The sequence below is a fragment of the Cetorhinus maximus genome, chromosome 11 (genome assembly GCF_964194155.1).
Source record: "Cetorhinus maximus chromosome 11, sCetMax3.hap1.1, whole genome shotgun sequence".
In the NCBI taxonomy this organism is placed as follows: Eukaryota; Metazoa; Chordata; class Chondrichthyes; order Lamniformes; family Cetorhinidae; genus Cetorhinus; species Cetorhinus maximus.
The window spans coordinates 38,897,906-38,922,207 of record NC_135889.1 but is presented as its reverse complement, the minus strand read 5'-3'; the positions used below and the strand labels follow the sequence as shown (position 1 = coordinate 38,922,207).

Sequence of the window (24,302 nt, the reverse complement as noted above, 5' to 3'; positions counted from 1 at the left end):
ATTCTCCTACCACTGCCTCTCCACTACTATCCTTGCTGTTGCCTGTCAGCAAGCCAGCCCAGACTGCTGTTGCCCATGTCAAGGTGGTGCAGTTTGAAGATGGACTTTCAAGGCTCAGAGCTGCTCGAGTGCGTCCTGGAAGGTCATCTGCTGAAGGGGTCGTATGAGTGCGTATGGTATGGTTGGGGGGTGGAGGTGACAGTGACTATCCCCCACTTTCTCCTTCCCTATCCCCCTCTCTCCCCCCCTCCATCTTCCCCCTCTTCCCCCATCCCTCCTTCTCTTTCACCCCACCCTTCGTTCCCCTCCCTCCCTTTCTCCCCCTTCCCCATCCCTCTCTCTTCCCCCTATTCCCCCCTCCATCTCCTTCCTTCCTTCTCTTTCACACCCCCTACCATCCTCTCTCTCTTTCATTCACTGCTTTCTTCATGGTGGTGGGAACTTTTGGCACTGCACCAACCCTGTTCTCAATCCCTGTCCAAGTCACCAACATGGTCCAAGTAGCACAGACTCTGCCTGTGTTCCCACTCTTCACTTTTAAATGTCAGCGTCGGGAAAAGCTGGTGGGAAAATCCATGAATACTTGGAGAAATTCAAACTTTATGGTAACAGCATGGTACCTTTTTTAAAGGGATTGCCGCAGCAGTTGGCGGGCTGAATACAAACATTTGGCAGGCCAGACTGTGGCCCATAGGCCATATGTTGGACAACCCTGGGATAGAACAAAGTACTTTCTAAATGGGGAAAGATAGAAACAATGGAAATCCAGAGAGACATTGGGGTCCAGGTACATAAATCATTAAAATGTCATGAACAGGTACAGAAAGTAACCAAAAAGGTGAATGGAATACTGGCTTTTATATCTAGAGGACTAGAATACAAGGGGTAGAAGTCTTACATCAGCTGTACATAGCCCTGGTTAGACCATACCTGCAGTACTGTGAGCAATACTGGGAATCACACCTTAGGAAGGGATATATTGGCTTTTTGAGGGAGCACAATGTAGGTTTACCACAAAGCTTCAATTACCAGGAGAGATTACACAATTAATGGCCAGCCAGTGTGAAACACCCGCCAAAATGATCAGCACTGCCAGGGTAGGGGTGGGAGGAGGGCGGGTGCTGACGTAAATGTGGGCAAGTGCTGAATGAAAGTTCCCTAAAGAGGGCTGCCTCAGGGAGCTGAAGACTTCAAAACCAATAAATAAAGCTTTTAAAATCATGAAAAAAATGTCCATGCATCACAATCAATCACGTGAACATACACATGATAAAAATGCTGTCCATAGATTTTTTTTTTAAATTCAATAATGGAAACTTCATCCTGCCCTTGGATGAGCTGTCATCAAAAATGCAAAGTCCGCCTGGCAGATTCGTCCGTCCGCCAACGGTAAGGTTGGATGGACCATGAAAAATCGGGGACAATTGGAACTTTAACAACTTTAATTGTCTTCTTAATTGTCGGCGGGCACGCTTCTAACACTTGCGCGCGCCCGCTGGCCAAAATTTCGTGCAAACGTAGCATGACATTGGGACACTCATCTGACATCATCTCGCGCATTTCACAACCGATCGGGTCAGGCACGCACCCGCATGGCAACCTAAAAATTCTGCCCTTGATATCACTCATGGCCAGTATGTTGATGGGAACGAGGAGGCAGCCAAAAATGGATCTGTGTGGAATGCGAGGTTTGAGACAAGACAACATTTCTAGATATATGCTGGGTGTCGGGACAAGTAGTTGAATTATGGAAGAACGGGTCCATTTAGGAAAATGGCATAGTCAACCATGTTGAATACTACAGGAAGTTGTGCAGGACAAAGAAAGATAACATGCTGCAGTCAAGTTAGGGAATATCAGTGATTCTGACCAGGGTGTTCTCAGGGGGCAGGGCAGAAACCACATACTGAAAGGATTCTAAAAGCCAGTTGTGGAAGAAGTGAACAGTGAGTCGCGAAGTCAATACGTGCTTCAGGATTGTAGAGAGGAGAAAAAAAAAGTCCAATCACCTCCCCTGACTTTCAATGGTACCACCATTGCTAAATGCCAAGTCCTCCTCCAACAACATTATTTGGGGGAGGTGGGAGGGCGGTGGGTCAAGTTTAACTGGATTAACCATATTAACAGTGTGACTACAAGAGCAGAGCAGTCTGCTAAGTGGCACATCTTTTGGCCCCTCAGAATTTCCCTGCCATCTGCAAAGCACAGGTCAAGAGAATGACCTAATGGATGCAGCCACAATAAACTTGACACCATCCAGGCAGAACAGTCTGCTTGATCAATATCCCTGCCAAAAGACTCAATATCCAAACTGTCCACCAACACACTGATGCAATTTCATTTCACCGCATTGAACAAAAATATTTTGGGAAAATAAAATCTACTCCCTTCACATAAAGCAAGTGACTACAATGTGGTATGTTTTTGAGCTGCACATAGTGGAAAGTTTAGGATAACTGACAAAAAAAGCCGGGGGAGATGTGGAGAATTTTTTTAACCCATGGGTTATGATGATCTAGAAGACACTGTCTGAAAAGGTAGCTGAAGTAGATTTGATAAAAATTTTCAAAAGGGAATTGGATATACATTTGAAAAGGTGGAATTTTCAGGACTATGGGACAAGAGCAGGTGAGGGGAACTAATTGCATGTCTCTTCAAAGAACTGACATAGGCATGATAGGCAGAATGGCTTCCTTCTGTACTGTATGATTCTCTGAACCATACTTATCACAGCTCTTTTTAAAAAAATGCCTCTTTAATTTAATAGCTCCAAGGAACATACAGCTGCGCTTCTTTGAAACGATAAACAATTTAAATATGTTCCTATAAGCATTGGTATTTCAAATTCTCCTCCTGCAAAAAAAGAATCACTGTTGTAGGATAAATTTCTCATTCTATGTCAGACTAGCTCATAAATCAAATATTTTTAAAAATAGAGCTGAACTTTAAGATGGAAGGATGGCGATCAGTGCTCCCAACCTCTGGCACAGCAGATCAATGAATCTTGTTATTCACACAGGCTACTTGCATTATCAAAGCTTACACTTGGAGCAGTGTGCAACACCAATATAAGATCACTAACTTCAACCACATTTACAAAGTGAAATCAGGAAAATTAGTTTTGGAAGTAGAAATTTAAATCATCTTTGTAACTACTTAACTAACTCTGATATTTTTGGGAAAATTGAAAGATAGCAGATTCACCCCAGTCGCTGAGCACAATTATTTTGAAGCATTTTTAAAGACAATGAAATCCATCCTATGCTAACAGTTCAAAATGTACAAGATGGCTTCAAGCATACCCAAAGAGAAATAAAAACTTCCTCCGTAGATGAAATGCTAAGAATGAAACAATGCATGAGCCTACATTGATATTTTGTTAAATATAACACAATTGCATTGAAATTTTTAAATGGTAGATCAAACAACATTATGGACGGAATTTTGTTGCAGCAGGAAGTGTCCTGACAGCAGATCTGGAAGTAAGCAGGCCTTCCGCTTGGAGGCGGGACGGCTGGCCACGCACAATCCCGAGACAGCGAGCCAATCAGCTATGCACATTCAAGGCGCCCGGCCAATTATCTGAAAGGGGCAGGCAGGAAGTCACCGATCCTGCCATTACTTCATGGTGGTCGAAGCTCCAGGCACCATATTTAAATGGCACCTGGACAGGTGTCCACTCCCTGCAAGCCAGCAGCATTGCTCTGCCTGTCTGAGAGGAGGATTAGAACTTGAACTGCTGCAACTCCCTCCCCACTTGCCACACTTGGATCCCTGGAGCTGCAAGCCATCTCTCTCAGCCACTTTAAACCTTTGCTCCATCACCCTCAACCCTCCCTCCATCACTCTAGCTTTGTCTTCTGTGACCCTCCCTCCATCACCCTTGATTAGCTGTCTGTCAACCCAGAGCTGCCCACCATTCCCCTCACCCATCATCACTGAGCTAGCCATCAGGACCCAGGACCTGCTTCCCTGCCATTTTCGACCCTCCTCTCCATCACCCTTGACTTGCCCTCGGGTATGCTCGATATTACCCAACCTTGCCATTGACCTGCCACAATCACCCTTGCTCTCCCCCTCTATCATACTTGTGCTGCCTTTGGTAGAGGTTGACCTTCCATTTGCCACCCAGTTCCCTCCCTCTGTCCATCATGACCCTTCTCTCCCTCAGCCATGCCTGACTCCCTGGACAGCCGTCACTATCTCTTCCATGAATAGCCATGCCTTGGCCTGTCTGGACAGCTACCACACTTCCTTCCATGGATAGCCAAGCCCTGACGTCCTTGGACAGCTGACACCTGAACTCAATACAATAGCTCAGCTTCCTCTCTTCTGGTCCAACAAAGTTCCCCATAGAAGAAAAGCAGCTCCTACACACTCCAAATACACCACAAAAATTACCTTGTCTGCTGCATGTCACCATTAAACAGTCGTCAATCTGAAGGCATGTGTTTCCCGTTTCCTCCAACTCAATCGCAAAGGTACAATTTAATCTGGTGATGTATTTTAATGAGTATACACAACATGCTAATGTATTAAAATAGGTTCCTGCCACTTGCTATCAGGCGCCACAATCCATCTTTACACCGCTGCCAATTTACTTGCCAACTTGCATCCTGCCATCGGGAGGCTGACATTTCTCCTCCCACACTATTAAATGCCCACACCTGCCTTGTTTCTCGCTCCTGGGAGCTTCACTAGGTTCCGCCCTATGTGAGCTTACTGAGAAATATTTATAGTAAAGTTACTTTGGGCCATAGCAGTTGCTTGCAAATGATCTCAAATCAAGATTTAGGGCAGAATCTTCTGTCCGGCGAGCGGGGGGGCAGGGCCTGCTGGCTGACGCGTAAAATGGCACGGGGTGACGTCGGGCGTGCATCCCGACATCACCCCGCATCATTTAGATTTTCAGTTTGGCGGGCGCGCAGCTGAATCAGCTGCGCACCTGCTGAACTGTCAAAGGCTTATTAAAGCCATTAAAAAATTGACATGATTAATGGACCTGCCCGTCCAACCTTAAGGTTGGCGAGCAGGCCTGGAGCCCAGGCGGGCTTCTGACAAAGCATGAAACCTCATCCACGGGCAGGATGAGCTTTCATGAGGGTATTAAAATTTTTATTAAATGTTTAAATAAAAGAAATTGACATGTCCCAGCTCATGTGACACATGAGTGGACATATCAGTAATTTTTTTCCCCTTCTTTATTGAAACTTTCAAACCTGAGCCGATCTACCTGAGGCAGCACTCCCGGCTCAGGGAATCCCCCCACCACCTGCACAGGGAGCGCATAGCACTTCCTGGCGGGCATCACTCTAGGTGGGCCCTAATTGGCCCGCCCTCGTAAAATGGTGGCACGCCCCCACTGGGGGGCGCCGATCAGGAACCTGCCCACTCCCACACAACACCCCCTGACGGGGGGATCCTGCCCAAGATTTAGCGTTTAACTCAAGTCTCAAGATCATTAACCCTAGCCGCATGAATAATTCGTAGCTGGCTATAGCAATACAAGCTTAAACAATATTATGTTGTGCTGGCCTAAGTTCACTTATGGCTGAAGTACTTCAAACAGGCAAAATGATTCCGAGGTGCCACCAAGATCTTAACTCAAAAGCAACAGGCATTCTGTAATTAAAATAAAAAAACTTGCATTTATATAGCAGCTTTAACAACGCAAAGTGGCCTCAGTGCTGCCTAATATAAAATCCCTGCTGTTAAAGAATTAATGAAACTGAGAACAGTAGGACATACATCGCAAAGGTTGGTACAGATAAGGGAGGCACTCAGCCTATCCTTTCTAACAAACCTACAGTACCCTTACCACATCATCTAACTCCCTTTGGATTGAACCCAGAAATTTTGCGTTCAATATCCTATACAGAGGACCACATCAGATATTAATCACTCTGCTCTCCTTTGCTGTTCATGTATTTCAGCCCCTCAAAATCAGTTTTTCTTGAATTTATTACCCTAATCTTTGTCATGCTTCTTTGTCACATTCTTCCCTATTATCATAAATTATATTACATTTTGGTCAATATTACCTAAATGTTCCTGTTCTTTTACTTATTTTATCTTTGCCGGTTCAGTCCCCTTTACTTGATGCAGTAGTGAACCTTCCCATGCTCAACTTCTTACATAATGGTTAAAAAGCAGTCTTGTATACATTGTAGGAACTCCATTCCCTATCTCTTATCTGCCTCTTCTGGTCAATTTCAGGGTGGTTGAAATCCTCCAAGATTACTACACATGTTTTTTTACTCATTTTCCTGATTTGTTTGCATATTTGTTTCTCCATCTCTCTTCCACTATTAGATAGTCCTTAGACTACTTCAATTAGTGTGATTGATCCTTAGTTATCTTTCATCTCTATTCACATGGACTCTATTTCAATCTTGCTGATGGCTGTTATTTTTTCTACTGCCATTATGCTAGCTCTAATAATTATGGCTACACTCCACCTCCCCCTTTTCCCCAATATCTTTTCTAAATATGCCTGCAACAATTAATTTCCAGTCCTGATTTTCTGGTGCTATTTCTCAGTAATGCTGACTATATTACTGCCTCCAGTTCTTCTGTTTTATTACGGATCCTGTGTGCATTGCTGTACAGTTTGAGTTATTTTTAATAGCAGTTTCCTTCAGTTTATTTTTAACCATCTTTTTTACATTCCTATTCTAAACCTCTATTTATTCCCTGGTCATTTATGTCCTATAATTAACTCTGTTCCATGCTTTCCTAGTCAGGCTTGTTTCATTTCTTGTAATTCTTGCTAATTCCTCAACAGGGCATCCTCTCTATGCACCTGCACCAGTTGTTCCAACATGAACCAGGGCAACTGGATTCCCCACCCGATTTTCCAAATTCCTCTCCTGCCATCTTAATATATCTGTGACCCTGGCATTGATTAGGCAATCTTTGCCACTCCAGTTCATGGTTGCAGAGGGCACTATCTACCCCCCTAATTATAGAATCCACAATCACTACCACATTTCTAATCTGCTCTTCCCCTTTTGGACAGCCTTCTAAGCCATGGTGCTTTGTTCTGCATTGTGGCTGTTATGCTGCAATTTTTTTTCCTTGTTCTCACAGGTAATGAGTGCATTTTGACTATTGAACAGGACTAGTGTCTGTTGGATCGCCTTCTCAACCACTTCTAAGTTCTCGCTATCCAGCTCCCTGACAGTAACAGACTCCCCTTCCTCAAGCTATGCTTTCCTCTGGGTTATGACTGAGTTGTAGATGGAATTATCCAGAAACTTCTCCCTTTTCTTATGTTTCAGTGTCTCTAACTCAACTCCAGCCCAATTACTCCAAGCTGAAGTGACTGAAGGGAGAGACATTTGCTGCAGATGTGCAAATCCAGGAGTCTCACTGTCCACAAGCTCCCACATATTACAGTCCTAATACTTAGCCAGCCCTGTCATCACTAGCCTTAATTAAAACTAGGTAGGCCGCTTTAGTTTAAAGAAAAAACTACTTACTGTCTTGCTCATCCAAGAGCAAAGAAAATGTATTATTTGTCAAGTAATCAACAACCTGCTGTCCTGTGATGCTGACAAATCCAGGAGTTATTTACCCCAGACTGGGAGAGCAGTTATAGTTCAATGTCGAGGTTAACCATCCATTCAATGGCTTTAATTGACGCAGTGAGTAGTTGTGATGCCACCAGAATTAATCTCTCAGGGCAGAAGTTCAATATGTGGGTGATGATCTGACTCACAGTCATAATTTTAGTTGTTCCTCATGTTCTACCTTTAGAACAAGTGACCACGTCTTCCTAGGCCCTTCCTCAAATGGTTGAGGGTTGTCCAAATTTTCCATGGAAGATTGAAATATGGGTCTTCAACTCTCAGGTCAGTTACCAGATTGCGGTTGGTGATGTTTGCGGTCAACCAGTAGGTGCACCATCGAGGCTATGTCCAGTTTGGAGGGTGTGGAGTGTGTCCCAGTAGGAGCTACAGGATATCAGACAAATGCGTGGGGGTTTTTTTCCTAGGTCATTTGTCAATGGGGGTGCTTCATTAAGTCAGTTGGTGGTGTTCTTTGAGAGGGTGTTTTTCTACAGACATCAGGGGGTTCAATGTACGCTACCCCAGGCAAATGGATGCCATTGGAAAATCACATTTTTGAAACCCAGTTTATATTTCTTTGTTCTTTATTTTTGGTTCTTAACCTTATGTTGGCCTATATCCTATATTTATTAACAAGTAATTAATCTACATTGTATTTTTTTTTGCACACGAACTTGTACTAAATGCTAAAATACTGATCAAAAATTTAACTTCTTGCTGTCTCATCTCAAGTTTTAAAGGCAAAAAGAAACTCCTTCCCCTCTGTGTTGAGTTTCTACTCTCACCAAATTCTCAACTTCCCATTCTGTTCACAATTCACAACAACAATTTATATTTATATTGCACCTTTAACATCCCAAAAATGTCCCAAGGTGCTTCACAGAAGCATTATACAACAAAATATGGCACCATGCCACATAAGGTGATATTAGGTCAGATGACCAAAAGAAAAAGGTTTTATGGAGTGACTTCAAGGAGGAAAGCGAGGTAGAGAGGCAGGGAGTTGCTAGGACAGTATTCCAGGGCTTAGGGCCGAGGCAATGGAAGGCACGGCTACCAATGGTGGAGCAATTAAAATCAGGGTTATTCAAGAGGCCAGAATTAAAGGAACTCAGATATCTCTGAGGGTTGTGAGGCTGGAGGAGATTACAGAGATAGGGAGGGCTTGAGATCATGAGGAATTTGAAAGTAAGGATGAAAATTTTAAAATCAAGACACTGGTTGACTGGGAGCCAGTGTAGGTCAGCGAGCACAGGGATGAGAAGGGAAAGGGACTTACAGTGAATTAAGACATGAACAGCAGAGTTTTGGATGACCTCAAGTTTACAGAGGGTAGTGTGTGGGAGACCACCCGGGGATCTATTAGAATAGTCAAGTCTAGAGGTAACATGAGCATGAATGAGGACTTCAGCAGCAGATAATCTGAGATGGGGCAAAGTCAGGCAATGCCATGGAGGTGGAAATAGGGGGTCTTAGTGATGAAACGAGTATGAGGTCAGAAGCAATTCTCAGGGTCAGATGTGACACAAGGTTGCAAACAGACTGGCTTAATCTCAGACCGCTGCCAGGGAGAGGGATGGTGCTGGTAGCTTAGGAACAAAGTTTGGAGCAGGGACCAAAAACGATGGCTTCAGTGTTCCCAATAGTTGATTGAAGGAAATTTCTGCTCATCCAGTACTGGATGTCAGATAAGCAGTCTGATTCATAGTTTAGCAACAATGGAGGAGTCAGGAGAAGTGGTGGTGAGGTAGAGCTGGGTGTCATCAGCATACATGTGCAAACTAACACTGTGCTTCTGGATGAAGGGGCAGCATTTATATAAGAAATAGGAGGGGGCCAAGGGTAGATCCTTGGGGGCACCAGAGGTAACTGCAGGAATAGGAAGTGAAGCACTGCATGTGATTCTCTGGCTAAGCTTACATAGATAAGAATGGAACCAGATAAGAGCAGTTCCACCTAGCTGATGACAGTGGAGAGACATTGGAGGAGGATGGTGTGGTGCACTATGTCAAAGACTGTAGAGAGGTTGAGAAGGACAAGGAGGGAAAGTGTACCTTTGCCACAGTCACATAGCACGTCATTTGAGACTTTGATAAAAGCTGTTTCTGTACTTTAGGTGAGGTGGAACCCTGATTGGAGGGATTCGAACATGGAGTTCTGGGAAAGATGGGCATGGATTTGGGGAGCAACAATGTGCTCAAGGACTATGGAGAGGAACGAGAGATTGGGAATGAGATGAAAGCTTTCAAGTAGGGCGGGATCAACGGTAGGTATTTTGAGGAAAGGGGAGCAGATTAAAAGGATAGAGGGTCAACACCAGGAAAGAGAGAACCATTAACAATATTACCTACAAAGGGGACCAAAAGGGGAGGCTGAGTGGTCAGCAGTTTAGTCACTAGTTAAAGTTACAATCTGGGGTCCTGCTCTGTTCATGATTCACTCAGCTAACATTACGATCTGGGGTTACATTTTGTGCTATGATACAGCATAAGCATGATGGCCTTGGACTTGTACTCTACTGATTTGCCAATTCAGCTCAGCAATCTGTTTGCTTTGGTGTTTTCCGGTCTGCAATAATGGGACTTTGTGATTATTACTATCAAGGAATTATATAGTTTTAATAAACAGTTATACCGTGTCTATGATTTACTTAAAATATTTTGAGAATTAAGACTTTGTGGGTTTTTTTTGAGTTGTAAAATAAAATTGTCCCGAATTCACATTTTAAGGAACCACGCATAGGCTCATTAAATGCATACCCACCACTTTTAGAACATCCAGGTTTACAACTTGCTGTCACTTATGTACGTGCTTTAGCATCATTTTTAATGTTGCTAGTTTATTGCGTTGTATGTGCTTTTTTATTCAGGGTAGAAACATCTGTATTATGAGTCCCTGACAATTTCATGAATTGTTATCTTTCCTTTCCACCTTGATTACTGTGACACTGCATTTCAAATAAACACAGATTATATCCAATTAAATTAAATAAATTCTGTGAATTTCAATTTCAATTTCAAATTTCAGGATTGAAATTTAATCAGTCTCCTGGTTTGTTCAATTGTTTCTTTGTTGAGGAACCTCCGCCACTCAATGCATATTAATCTTATTCCGATTAAAATTAAAGACAACATTAAACAAGCGAGAGAATATACCTTTAACAATGATGTTACTACAGCCCATCCGTGTTTTGTGAGATGTACCCTGAGCCAAACCGTAAGCAATCAACACAGAAAAGGAGGCAGCAACATATTGATCCAAACATCAGTAATAGGATTGCATCAGCAGACCCAGTCACTGGTCATTCCATATTTACAGCTCTCGAATTGTAGTTTGCAGATAATCTACTCCTTGGTGATGAGGGAGAAAGCTGGAGTTGTTCCTGTGTCTGGGGTTGTTCAGATCCCATCGGGAAGATTTCTACACCTACATTACAATACTACTTCATTAAACCGGCCATCACGATTAAGCCGGCAAATCGCACTCACACAAACGTACACACTATAAGCAATGGGGACTGTATAAGTGTTTTCTACAAAATTGAAAAAAACATGGGAAAATTGTGAAATATCAAGAGGAGAAAAAAAATTGTAACCAACAGCAAAATGCAGTCCAAGTTTAATTTTGGCTTAAACACAAAGGACAAATGCAGTTGTGAACAATCACGTTAAAAACTCATGGAACTCTAATCCCCGAATACTGCAGTTTATTGCGGCAATATACAGTCCAACTTTATGCCACTGCTCATTCTGGAGAAGTGATTGAGATTTGATAAATCACTGAATGGGGTATAGGCAGTACTTCTTTCTTGCTTTCTGATGTTTGCTACAATCTGAGGCCAAATCAAATTATAAAAAGATCTTATACATTACAAAACACCACAATATTAAACTGCATTGATAAAAGTACAAGTAAATCCAGGTATGCAAATACAGGAAAAATTTCAGTAAACTTAGCAAAGATCTGTTGAAGAGGTTTGTCCACTCAAAACCATATCATCCCGCTTCGTTTGAAATCCCAGGTTACAGGAAGCAGCTGTCCCTCATATATGCAGAACAACAATCAGCAACATTGCTTCACATATGAACGATCTTGCTTTCTTTAACTACATACACAGTTAATATTATAAAGAAAACATATTTTACAAAAACTACAGTTTGCATTATTCCTTATTGTTTAAAATAACTATCACTGAATCTTGAAAGTTGTTTTTCAAAATATTTAGACTGCACTGTTCAAAGTATAAATTTGTATTTAACTATTTCTAAAAACTGTGTTACAGGTTCTTTCTTTGGAAAAGCAGACTAAAGTATTCTTGTGTGTCTGGGTAATTTAGGCAAAGAGCCACCACTTTTTACTGGACTGCACAAAGATTTTCGAAGGGAAAAGCAGCAAGAGCCAACATTATAGAAACGATTTTCTAATGAGGTCTGGCTAACGGATGAAGAAATAGTGTATCTCTCCCTCAGGTACTAGAATGGCACCTTTGGTAATTGTAGTGGCAATCTGGTTGCACTGAAAGAGGTTTTAAATTGCTTCGAGTTATCTTCATGTAAATCAGCATTTTTGTCCTCTTGAAGGGTGATACTCAGATTCCTTTCACCTGCCCATGCATGTAGAGGATAGATATGGAACTCAGAGGCCTCCTTCGGTATCAATTCTCTTGCCATTTTGTACTTTGAGACTTTTGTTCTCATCAGTGCCATTTCATTCTCTGCTATTACAGCGAGTCTCCACATTTCTATTTCCAGCAATTTTAATGGTGTAAGATACCTACAGCACTTTTCCCTTGATGTTATGTTTTCTTTGATAAGCTGATTGTGTTTGCAGTCCTGTTCCTGGAACAATGCTGTGTGCTTCTTTACATTTTCTTCAGAAAAGGAGTCAGCCACTTCATGCAAAACCATCTCTTCCACAAAGTGTTGTCATTCATTTATTGGGAAAAGGGATTTTCATATTTCAAAATCCCAGCCAGTAACCAAGTTCCACTTGTCAGAATGAACCAGCTGCAGTCTTCTTGGTTACAATGTTCGCTAATGTTGCCAAAAACCCTTTTAAATCATTAGTCCAACGTAATGGGTTTACAAACAGAAAACCAACCAATCTGGGAAAGCTACTGGAAGCCTCTAATACACTCCCACAACTTAAACAGGAACTAATCACTACTGTTTACACTTCAACTCTGTATTTTGTTCTTTTTAAAAAAGTATTGTGGGGCTAAGGTTCAATATTTCAACTACTTACTTCTTTAAATGAATTGATTACATTTAAGTGTCTTAAATTGCCAAAATTATGTGTAAGAATGATTAAATTGTGAAGTATTGACACAGTACTATTGACTAAAAGTGATTCACAAATTTAGAATTGAAAGAGTAAATGTAAATCAATACTATTGTATAAAGTGTTCAAAGTCACAGCACTAAACACGCAGGATGCGAGTTCACTTCAGAAACAAACATTCTATCTACATACTGCATACTAACATTTTGCTAACTGCATTTGTGTAGCAGTAATGTTAAATACAACTAACTTTACTTCAGCTGGATAACAGCCCAGTTTAGAAAGATTCAGATTTTAACAAAAATGTAATCAAAACATTTTGCCCATTGATCTACCTTTGTTTCCAGCTCCTAAATCCAATTGTGCGTCACCCTCCTAGAACAACTACACTGACTGACCATTCTATTTACAACCAGCTTGTATTGGTTGATCCACATATTTAGTACTGTTGGGAATAATGTTAAACTCCGAATGAATTGTTGGCTGCTTGAGAAAGCAAATATAAAAGCATCTGGAGCAATTTGTTCTGACATGCAAAGAGCTCAGCAGGCTCCCACTAAACCTTTTGAGCATTTTTAAACCAACTTAATATCAGTTTAAATGTTTAAATGGATTCTTCTCTCAATATTTAAATTTCAGTGGTTAAGAGAGGACCTGTGCACATGTGTTTACACAAATGCAAAGAACTTAATCCAGGCAGCATAACTGGAATGCCAGTCGGATAGGAGCTGAGCAATGTAAATAGGGTAAAACTTGGCAGGATCGAAATTGCAGTTATGGGTTTGAGTCTGGCAGCTGCAGCATATATGCAGCCATTGTTATGACTAAGGTCGCCTTAATTTGGACTTCAAAAAAATTATTTGAATAGAAACTGTAGCCTGGGACTGGACCACCTACAAACAACTCTTAGCTTCTTAACCATTGGCAATGTCTGTTCGTTGATGAGTCAATTTTATGATTTTAAATGATTCACTGCGATCAGGTACAGACTAAAGTAAACACTCAGCATTTTACAGAGCTCACAAGAGCTCTGATTTGCACTTCTAAAAGGATTTAATATAGCAAAACGCCCCCTCCCCCCAACCTGACTCTTCACAAAGTGAATGTAGACACAAAGCAAGAGTTGGAAGGGGAACAAATATGCTTTGTGATGCATTTAAAGAATGTCTTTCATATCCTCAGCATGTCATTCGTTTCACAGCCAATTAATTACTTTTGAAGTGTACTCGCTATTGTTATACAGACAAATGTAGCAGCCAATTTACAGTTTGTGGGATGTTGGTATACACAAATTGGTTGCTATGTTAGCTAAACTGATGCTTGTTGAGAGATAAATGCTGGCCAAATCATCAGAAGAAATCCTATACTCTTCTTCCACTACTACCATGCAATATTATATGTTTACTGGAACAAGTGGATAGGGCCTGGGTTTAATGTCTCACCTTAAAGATGGCATCCCCAACAATGTGGCAGTCCCTCAGTAGTTGTAGATAATGTGCTCATATTCAGGTGAGAACTTGAACTCGTGATCTTCTATCTCAGTTAATTATCCAAAATACTGGTCTGCCCGGTAGGTTAGGGAATTTAATTGAGTACTGCAAAGCTAGAAGCTGACACATGAATGCCAGATTCCTGGAATTTGGACTAAAATAATATCAATATTTAGGGTACAACTGGTGAAAAAACAGGTTTTGGAAAAACAGATGCCTGCTTCTGTTGATTTGGTTGCTCTTGGCAGAGTTCCAAGAATGACAGGTCCACTTAGCTCAGCAGGCAATGCTAGCACAGCTTGCAGGGGGTTGCAAGCTTTGTTTGATTGACATCTCTATTACCATGTTATTCATTCTTCGATGTGGTTTCTCGATGCCTGTGTGTATCTTTACACAAGAGGTCTGTGGATAAAAGATCACAAGAAATAGCAGGAGGAGGCCATTTGGCCTATCGACCCTGCACTGCCATTCAATGGCATCATGGCTGATCTGATTGTGTCCTTAACTCCATTTTCCTGCCTCCTCCCCATAATCTTTGACTCCCCTAACAATCAAAGATCTGTTTAATTCAACCTTGAATATGTTTAATGACCCAGCTTCCACTGCTCTCTGAGGAAGGGAATTCCAAAAACTAAAGACTTTCTGAGAGAAGAAATTCTTCTTTCCCTCCATCTTAAATGGAGACCTCTTATTTTTAAACTGTGTCCCTCTAGTTCTAGATTCCCCAATGAGGGGAATCATTCTCTCAGCATCTATCCTGTCAAGACTTCTCAGAATCTTATATGTTTCAATAAGGTCACCTCTCATTCTTGTCGTGCCCAGTACAGATGTCATAGTATGAACTTTCAGTCAATAAGTTTAAAAACTGGATACAAACAAGTTGTTAAGATGGCTGCCACAAATCATAACTTTTGGCGTTTGGACTACAGACAGTATCAGTAGCGAATACCAAATTAAATATGAACATGGGTGAGGGTACCTCACAGCCATCTATGGAATTCACACACCTCATTGTTTAAGGATGGACTAACAACTAAAGACTATGGAGTTTCAAGATCGCCTGTCTCCATGTTTCATACCGGACAAAGGGGGAGGTTGAAACCCAATGGCCACTCACAACTTCCCACTGTATCAAGATGGCCTCCCCCATCCAAAACCAGACAGGGTGGGCCTTAGAAAAGTGAACCCAATGGTCATGTGATCAAAACTAGCTACAGGGACTGTGCCTTTATTACCCCAGGACCCAGCAGATCCATCAGTCATCACCCAGTCTGAGAACCAAACTCTGAAACCGTCTGCAAGCCATCAAGCAGCCAAAGTACCTGTTCCAGTTTCAAAGTTCATCTGAGATGCAACCTCCTAGATATTATACTCAGGAAATCTCTCAACCTGGTGTGAACCCTTTGCTTTACAAGGCCCTCATTTCAACTTCAAAAACATCAAATCCATTCAAGAAATCACAGGCCTGCCATGTCCATCCACCATCTCTGCAGTCACTTCTTTTGAGATCCCAGGGTGCAAGCCATCAGGTCTGGGGGGCCTGTCAGCCTTTAGTTAATTAGTTTTCCTAGGGTTTTTTCATTAGTGACCGTGATTGTTTTAAGTTCCTCCCTCCCTTCTGCCTCTTGATTTTCTACCATTCTTGGGATACTTTCTGTGTCATCTACTGTGAAGACAGGTAGAAAATACATATTTAAAGTCTCTGCCATTTCTTGTTTCCCATTATTCATTCCCAAGTCTCATCCTCCAAGGGACTAACACTCACTTTAGCTATTCTTTTCCTTTTTAAATATTTATAGAAGCTTTTACTGTCTGTTTTTATATTTCTCATACTCCAATTTCTCCCTCTTTATTATTCGTTTAGTCATCTTTTGCTGGTTTCTAAAATTTTCCTAATCTTCAGGTCTACTACTAATCTTTGCAGTATTGTATGTCTTTCAATTTAATACCATCCAAAACTTCATTGGTTAGCCACAGCTGGTGCATCCTTCTCCTAGGGTTTTCTTTCTCAATGGAATATATCTTTGTTGAGCATTATGAAATATCTCCTCAAATGTCTGCCACTGCTTCTCTAATATCTTATCTTTTAACCAATTTGTCCATTGCACTTTAGCCAACTCTGACTTCATACCCTCATTATTGCCTTTATTTAAGTTCAAGACACTGCTTTCAGACCCACATTTCTCACTCTCAAACTGAACGTGAAAATCTACCATGTTATGGTCTTACTAACCAAGAGGATCCTTTACTATGAGGTCATTAACTAATCCTGCCTCATTACACATTACCAGGTCTAAAATAGCCTGTTCCCTGGTTGGTTCCAGAACATATTATTCTGAGACACTGCCCTGAATGCACTCTATGAACTCATCCTCCAGGCTACCTTTGCCAATCTGGATTTGTCCAATTAAAATGAAGGTTAAAATCGCCCATGATGATTGCCATACCTTTCTTGCAAGCCTCCATTATTTATTAATTTATACTCTGCCCTATGGTGTAGCTACTGTCAGTGGACCTATAAGCTATCCCCATCATTGACTCCTTTCTTTTGATATTTCTTATCTCCACTCAACTGATTCTACATCTTGATCCTCCAAACCAAAATAATTTCTTACTAATGTACTGATCTCATCCTTTATTAACAGAGCTACCCCACCTCCTTTTATTTTATTCCTGTCCTTCCAAAATGTCAAAATATCCTTGTATATTCAAGTCACTTTGCAACCATGTCCCTTAATGGCTATCATATCATATTCATTTATTTATATTTGTCTCATCAATTCATCCATTTTGTTAAGAATGCTGCATACATTCAGATGAAGAGCCTTTCCTTCTGTCTTTTTTACCATTTTTCCCTACTTTGACCTTACTTGGTGTATTCTTACATTTGTATGCTCTGTCACTTCCTGACATACTCTTACCTGTATCGCTACCCTGTACTTTTCTCTTCAACTTTCCAAATCTCCCCTCATGTGAAGCCTCCGCAACCACCTCCCCACGCCACCCCCGCCACCCCCATTATTCAGTTTAAAGCCTGACACTGATATGATGAATAGCTGTGATTAATTGATGCTTTTAAGATGTTGTAAGCTGAGCAGATATTTTCAAAGTATCTTGTCAAAGCCTCTGCTTATGTTATCAGTTTTAGGGTCACTTCAGAGGCTTCTAGATTTGTCATTGGCTCAGTGCTTCTGTACATAGTAGATACTGGAAAAGTGGATATGGAGGATGCATGGAGGCAATGGAAGGGGTATGGGAGCATGGGAAGGGCACGTGGATATGAGAGTGCATGGGGTATTATGACACAGCCGATGGTAAAGGTTGAGTTGTTCAAATCCCAGAAGGAAACTTGAAACAACTGTCATAACCCATTTTTGTAATTTGTATGTTTTGAGATGCAGGCTTTGAATTCAGTAGTAATAAGGCCACCAAGTCTCAAGAGGCTTTTTATAAAACTAAATTAAACATTTATTCATACAAGAAAGATTGTAAACACATACATATGTCTACAAAATTACTACTATAATAACTACAGAAATCCCCTAATTAATCTGGCTCTCAATTACACCCCCAGTATGGCAACAATAAAACTCATGGACAACGAAAACAAAAATTGCTGGAAAACCTCAACAGGTCTGACAACATCTGTGGAGAGAAAGACAGAGTTAACCTTTCACGTGCATATGACTCTTCATCAGAATGGTGTATCAGATCCGTTCTGATGAAGAGTCATATGGACTCGAAACGTTAACTCTGTCTTTCTCTCCACAGATGCTGTCAGACCTGCTGAGGTTTTCCAACAATTTTTGTTTTTGTTTCAGATTTCCAGCATCCACAGTATTTTGCTTTTATCTTAGTAAAACTCAGATTTAACAAACCTCCGGCAAAGCACACCCTGGACAGTTGCATTCAAAAGGAGTTTCTTTCAGCTCTGGGTCCTTGCAGGCAGACTTGAGGCTTACAGGCTGGAGGCTTCTCACACTTGTTGGATTTTAAAATGCCTCTGCCTTGCACACAATCTCCTTTCTCCTTATACATATCTTTCTCTTTGAATGTAAATTTTCCATTGTGTCACTAGGCTTTTAACTTTACCTCATCTAACAATAACATTCTTTCATCCCACCAATTTTATTAGTAAGCTGAAAAAAATAAACACATTGCTTGGCGTCTTCTAGTTAGGTGTAAGATTTCACCCGCAGTCTTGAATGGTTTCTTTTAACAAATGCAAATTTACACTTTACCTTCTACCCTCCTTACGTTTATCTAATTAACGCCCCAAAGCACCCAGACTAGCTGGTTTTAATCCAATTAAGACACACACATAGCCACAGACTCCCAATAGAACGCTATTTTAAAATAATTTCCAATAACTTTATTTTTTCTTGTTGTCAGGGGGCATGGGAGGTAGGTCACAGGCATGGGGGTTGGTGGGGTCGGGAGTGGGGAGCTTAAGGGCCTGACAGACATGATCACAACTGGACCAATTCCCAATAAATAGAGACTGGCCTTCTAACCTGCTATCTCAACATCCGCCTGTCTCCGCTGCTGCATCGGGCCTGCATCTGGAGGTGGCGGGCCCATCTCCATTCTGCCCCCACCTACCCGGAACAAAAATTATAGCAGGTGAGGGCCTCCTTAACCGAGACGTGTTTGTGGATTCAAAACTGTCCTGAAACTGTCCCTTCTCTTTCATGAAAATCTGGCCCTTGAACTCTATGTGCACAGGTCTATACGATTTATCTGCATGAAATTTACCTTCTTCAAGTTTAAATACCTGAAAAACCATACAGCAGAACTCTGCTATTCAGGCACAGAATAGAAGAAAAGGATAGGTGCCCTTTTTGCTTCTACATTGCATGGTTTTTCAGATGCTGGTTGGGCGCTAAGCCTAGGAATATTGTCCCCATTAATGGAAAGCACACAATTTTTCAGCAAAATGACTTCTACACAAATGTTGAACAGTAAATTTTTAAACATTGTTTATACATATGCAGGTGGTGTTCACATCACCCTAATGAAACAGGATAAAATGTAAACTAAACCATAATCACCTTACCTGCCCAAGTACTTCAAGGAAAGACGTCCTGATGGTTATCTAAAACAGAAGAAACAAAATTCTGATTTGAAATGGAGAAATAAATAAGAATCTCTGACAAAGCAGGTAAAGATATAAATGAATGTCACAGTTTTTAAAATTTTAAAATGATTGAACACAGAAATTATTTTGATTCAAAATACTAATAATGATTTACTTCTTCATACTGTAGCCACTCATTGGGTTCCTGTGTTGCTCTTTAAATATTAATATTTAATGGGATTCAGCTCTCATTCACTAGGCATTCATTTTGAAACAATTTACAATTGTTATAACTTAACACATTTTAGGACCAAAAACTGTAATGGGAATTGTGAAGAACCATATCTATAAATGTATCTTACTAATCAGGATTCTTCTAAAAAGTCAGTTACAAGGATGAGTTCCTGTTATTTATCTATCTCTGCACTACTTATGTTGACGTGTACATGGTGATAACACTATGCAGGAGACTGACCTGAAAGAACTACATACTGTCTAAGGAAATTTAGTTACTCACTTCCTGTGAAGTTCAGTGGACCTATTGAGCGCCATAATTTTGAGAAAAGGAAACATCTATATTTTGTATATTTAAAATCAGATTACTGTAAATTCAGTCCTTTACTAAGTGCTTTCAATTTCTGTTAGGAATAGGAGCACTGTTGAACAGCCCTTTCTCAGGTCATTTAATTATGTTACAATTATTTAATTAGAACCTACAAGGGCTTTATCCTATTTCTATGAAACCTTGTTTTTTTAAATTTTATGTCGTTAGGACTGATATCCTGTATAAACGGCAATTATGATATACTCTTCGCTACACTGTACAAATTCATGACCAGTAAAATCATTATGTTCTCTTCAATAAGGATTTTAACAAGAAAATGAGAAACACCATTGCTTAAAAGAAATCTTAATGGATAGTTGTAATGCTTATTCCAATACGAATATTCAGCAAAATACAATGAAGACAATTGCACACTGCAAAGGTTTCACCATCTGTGAGCACAATCTCGAGCTGCCCATAATAACTCTCATTAAACCATTAACTAATTGCAGCAGAGCTAAATGAACTGAAATATCAACTCCTATTCTTTCCCTTTCAATTCCTGTGTGTTTGCTATGAATAGAAAGATGCAGTATTTACTGAAGCCCTTAATCTTCAGTAATTTATTTAATTGCTAAATGCAGTACAAAATATTAGCTTTCCTCTTCCTCAAAGTTTCATCTTAATAGATCATTTGGATTCTACGAGCAAATTGTATCGGAAAGGCTATCCTAGAACTTGTTTGTCAAAGTGGGTGCATATTCTCACCAGGAATGAAGCTGTGTTTTAAGATTTTGAATTCAAACTTTTCCTTTAGTCCGACTGGATTTCAAACTATTTCATAGGATTGGACCATACTGAGAATGTCAAACATGGCAAGAAGTTAGTGTAATGTTTTAGTATGTTTTCATATAGCATTACTTGATTCTAAAGCATTTTCTTGTTTCTTAGTGAATAGTTTTTTCTCGCCAAGAAAAATGAGAATAATTCTTTTCATATCTAACACATTCAATCCCTATCAAAGTAGCTTGGTGAACTGCAACACCAGAAGAAGAAGTCAGAATGGGAATATCCTTTGCAAGCATTCAGCATTATCTGGCAGATGTAACCATAAGAATAAAACTAAGAGCAAGCAAATGATTGTAGTTGCACAAGTAGTGACTGGGAATATATGTAGTGACGATAACTGAAATGTAGATTAAAAATGGTAAAGACTGGATGCTTAATACTCAAGGACACAAAGTATTCAGAAACAATAGATAAAGAGAAAAAGGGAGATGGGAATAGCAGTACTGATTATAGGGAACACATTGTAGTGTTGGAAAAACGTCCTGGATGGGGCAAAAACAGGATTCATTTGATTAGAGGTGAGAAGCAGAAGAATATGATCACGCTACAAGGGGTATTCCATATGCCTCCAAATAGTGAGAGAGAGAGACAGAGGAGCAAATCGGCAGGGAAATCAGAGATGTGCAAGAACTATTGAGTGATGATATTAGAGGACTCTAATTACCCAAACATTGATTGGGTAATGTTAGAGAAAAGGGAAAGAAGATGGAGGAATGTGAGGTGATTCATTTTGGCAGGAAGAATATGGAGACATAGTATAAAATAAAGGGAGAAACTCTAAAAGAGATGCAAGAACAGAGGGACCATAAGTCATTGAAGATGGCAGGGCATGTTGAGAGGGCAGTTAACAAAACATATAGTACCTGAGGCTTTATTAATTGGGGCACTGAGTACAAGAGTAAGGAGGTCATGGTGAACTTGTACAAGACACGAGTGAGGCCTCATCTGGAGTACTGCGTCCCGGTCTGGGCACCATACTTGAGGAAGGATGTGAAGGCATTGGAAAGAGCAGAGGAGATTCACAAGGATGATTCCAGGGATGAAGAACTATAGTTATGGGGATAGATTGGAGAGGTTGGAAATGTTTTCCTTGAAGAAAAGGCGGCTGAGAGGAGACTTGATAGAGGTATTCAAAATCCTGACAGGTATGGAGAGGGTAAATAGTGAGAAACTGTTCCCACTCAAGGGAGCATCAAGATCTAGAGGGCACAGGTTCAAAATAATTGGCAAAACGAGTGAAAGTGATGTGAAGAAAAATTTCATCACCCAGAGGGTGGTTGAAGTCTGGAACAAACTTCCTGAGAGGGTGGGGGAGGCAAGTTTGATCAAGATACTCAAAAGGGAATTGGATGGCTATCTGAAAAGAGAGAATGTGCAGGGCTATGGGGTTAGGGCAGGGGAAGTGGGTCTAGGCAGAATGCTCTTTCAGAGAGCCAGTGCAGACTCAACGGGCCAAATGGCCTCCTTCTGCAACATAAAGATTCTGTGATTCTGTGACCAGTAAGTTCTTGGTCCAAATAGGAAGGAGGCACTAGCACTAGGGAATGAGGTGGGCCAAACGGACCGGTGTCTGTGGGAACACTTGGGTAGAGGACAATTTATCCCATTCAATGGGATGAGGGGGGATCTTGCCAGGAAAAAATGGAACCAAAGTTTGACTGGAAAAACAGTAAGGTAACAATGGGTGAACTTTAAGGAGAAGATATTTCAGGTACAGGCTAGGTACATTCCAACAAGAGGGAAAAGGTAAGGGAACTAATGCCAGGGCTCCTTGATTGACAAGGGTGATAAAGATTATGATGAAACAAAAAGGTGCATGATGCATGTCAGGTGAATTCTTCAAGTGAAAACCAGGCCAAATGTAATAAGTTGAAAGGGAAAATGAAGAGGAAGTTAAGACTGGCAAAGAGGGAATGAGAGATTAGAATGACAGTTAACAATAAAAAGGGAACCCAAATATCCTCTATCGGCACGTAAATAGTAAGCAGGTATAACTCACAAGAATTAGGATCAAGAATAGGCCATTCAGCCATTTGATCCCACTCTGCCATTCAATAAGATCATGGCTGATCTGACTGTGGTCTCAACCTCACTTTCCTGTCTGCCCCATAACACTCAACTCCCTTGCTGATCAAAAGTCTATCCAACTCAGTCTTGAACATATTCAATGACCCAGCCTCCACTGCTTTCTTGGGGAGAGAATTCCACAGGCTAACAACCTTAAGAGAAAAAAATTCTCCTTACCGCAGTCTTAAACGGGAGACCCCTAACTTTTAAAGTGTGCTCCCTGGTTCTAGATTCTCCCAAAAGGAGAAACATCCTCTCACCATCCACCCGAATTTTGCAAGATGTCAAGTCCCCTCAGGATCTATATGTTTCAATAAGATCACCTCTCATTCTTCTAAACTCCAATGGATACAGGCCCAACCTGACCAACCTTTTCTCATAAGATAACCCCTCCATCGCAGGTATCAGTCGAATGACCCTTCTCTGAGCTGTTTTTAATGCAATTATATCCTTTCTTAAGTAAGAAGACCAAAACTGGACACAGTACTCCAGGCGTGGTCTCACCAATGCCCTGCACCCCATAACTTCCCTACTTGTATACTCGATTTCCCTTGCAATAAATGTCAATATTCCATGTGCTTTCCTAATTACTTGCTGCACTTGCATACCAACTTTGTGATTCATGTGCCAGATCGCTCTATACCGTAGAGTTTTGCAGTTTCTCTCCATTCAAATAATATACTGCTTTTCTATTGTTCCTGCCAAAGTGGAAAAGTTCACATTTTCCCACATTATACTCCAGCTGCCAAATTTTTGCCCACTCACCTAACCTATCTATACCTCTTTGCAGACTCCTTATGTCCTCTTCACAATTTACTTTCCTACCTATCTTTGCGTCAACAGCAAATTTAGCTGTCATACCTTCAGCCCCTCCATCCAAGTCATTGATATAGATTGTAAATAGGTGAGGCCCTAACTGAACCCTGTGGCACTTCATAGCAACAGCTTTCCAACCCAAAAATTACCCATTTAACCCTACTGTTAACTAGCCAATCCTCTATCCATGCTAATATGTTATCCTCTGCAGCATGAGCTCTTATTTTATGAATTAACCTTTGATGTTGCACCTTGTCAAATGCCATCTGGAAATCCAAATACACCACATCTATGGTTCCCCTTTATCCATGTTGCTTATTACATCCTCAAAGAATTCTAATAAATTAGTCAAACATGATGTCCCATTCATGAAACCATGTTGACTCTGTCTGATTGTATTGCGATTTTCTAAATATCCTGCTATACCTCCTTAACAATAGATTCTAGCATTTTCCTTATGACAGATGTGAGGCTAACTTGACTATAATTTCCTGCTTTCCATCTCCCTCCTTTCTTGAATAGAGGTGTTACATTAGCCATTTTCAAATCCCTGGGAAACTAACGAATTTTGCAAGATGACAACCAATGCATCTATCTTTTCAGCAACT

At 40.8% G+C, this 24,302-nt stretch overlaps 1 protein-coding gene across 2 annotated transcripts in view; it reads right to left on the bottom strand.

Moving 5' to 3' along the window:
* The window catches only part of pgap1 (post-GPI attachment to proteins inositol deacylase 1), a 165,696-nt gene that overhangs the window by 45,546 nt on the left and 95,848 nt on the right, over positions 1 to 24,302 (bottom strand). For both annotated transcript variants that reach the window (XR_013577940.1, XM_078551836.1), the window contains exon 19: positions 19,398 to 19,436. Coding sequence is in view for 1 of the 2 variants with exons in the window: in XM_078551836.1 (XP_078407962.1) it covers positions 19,398 to 19,436 (39 nt within the window). In the remaining variant the exon portion in view is untranslated. The remainder of the gene's footprint in view (positions 1 to 19,397; positions 19,437 to 24,302) is intronic.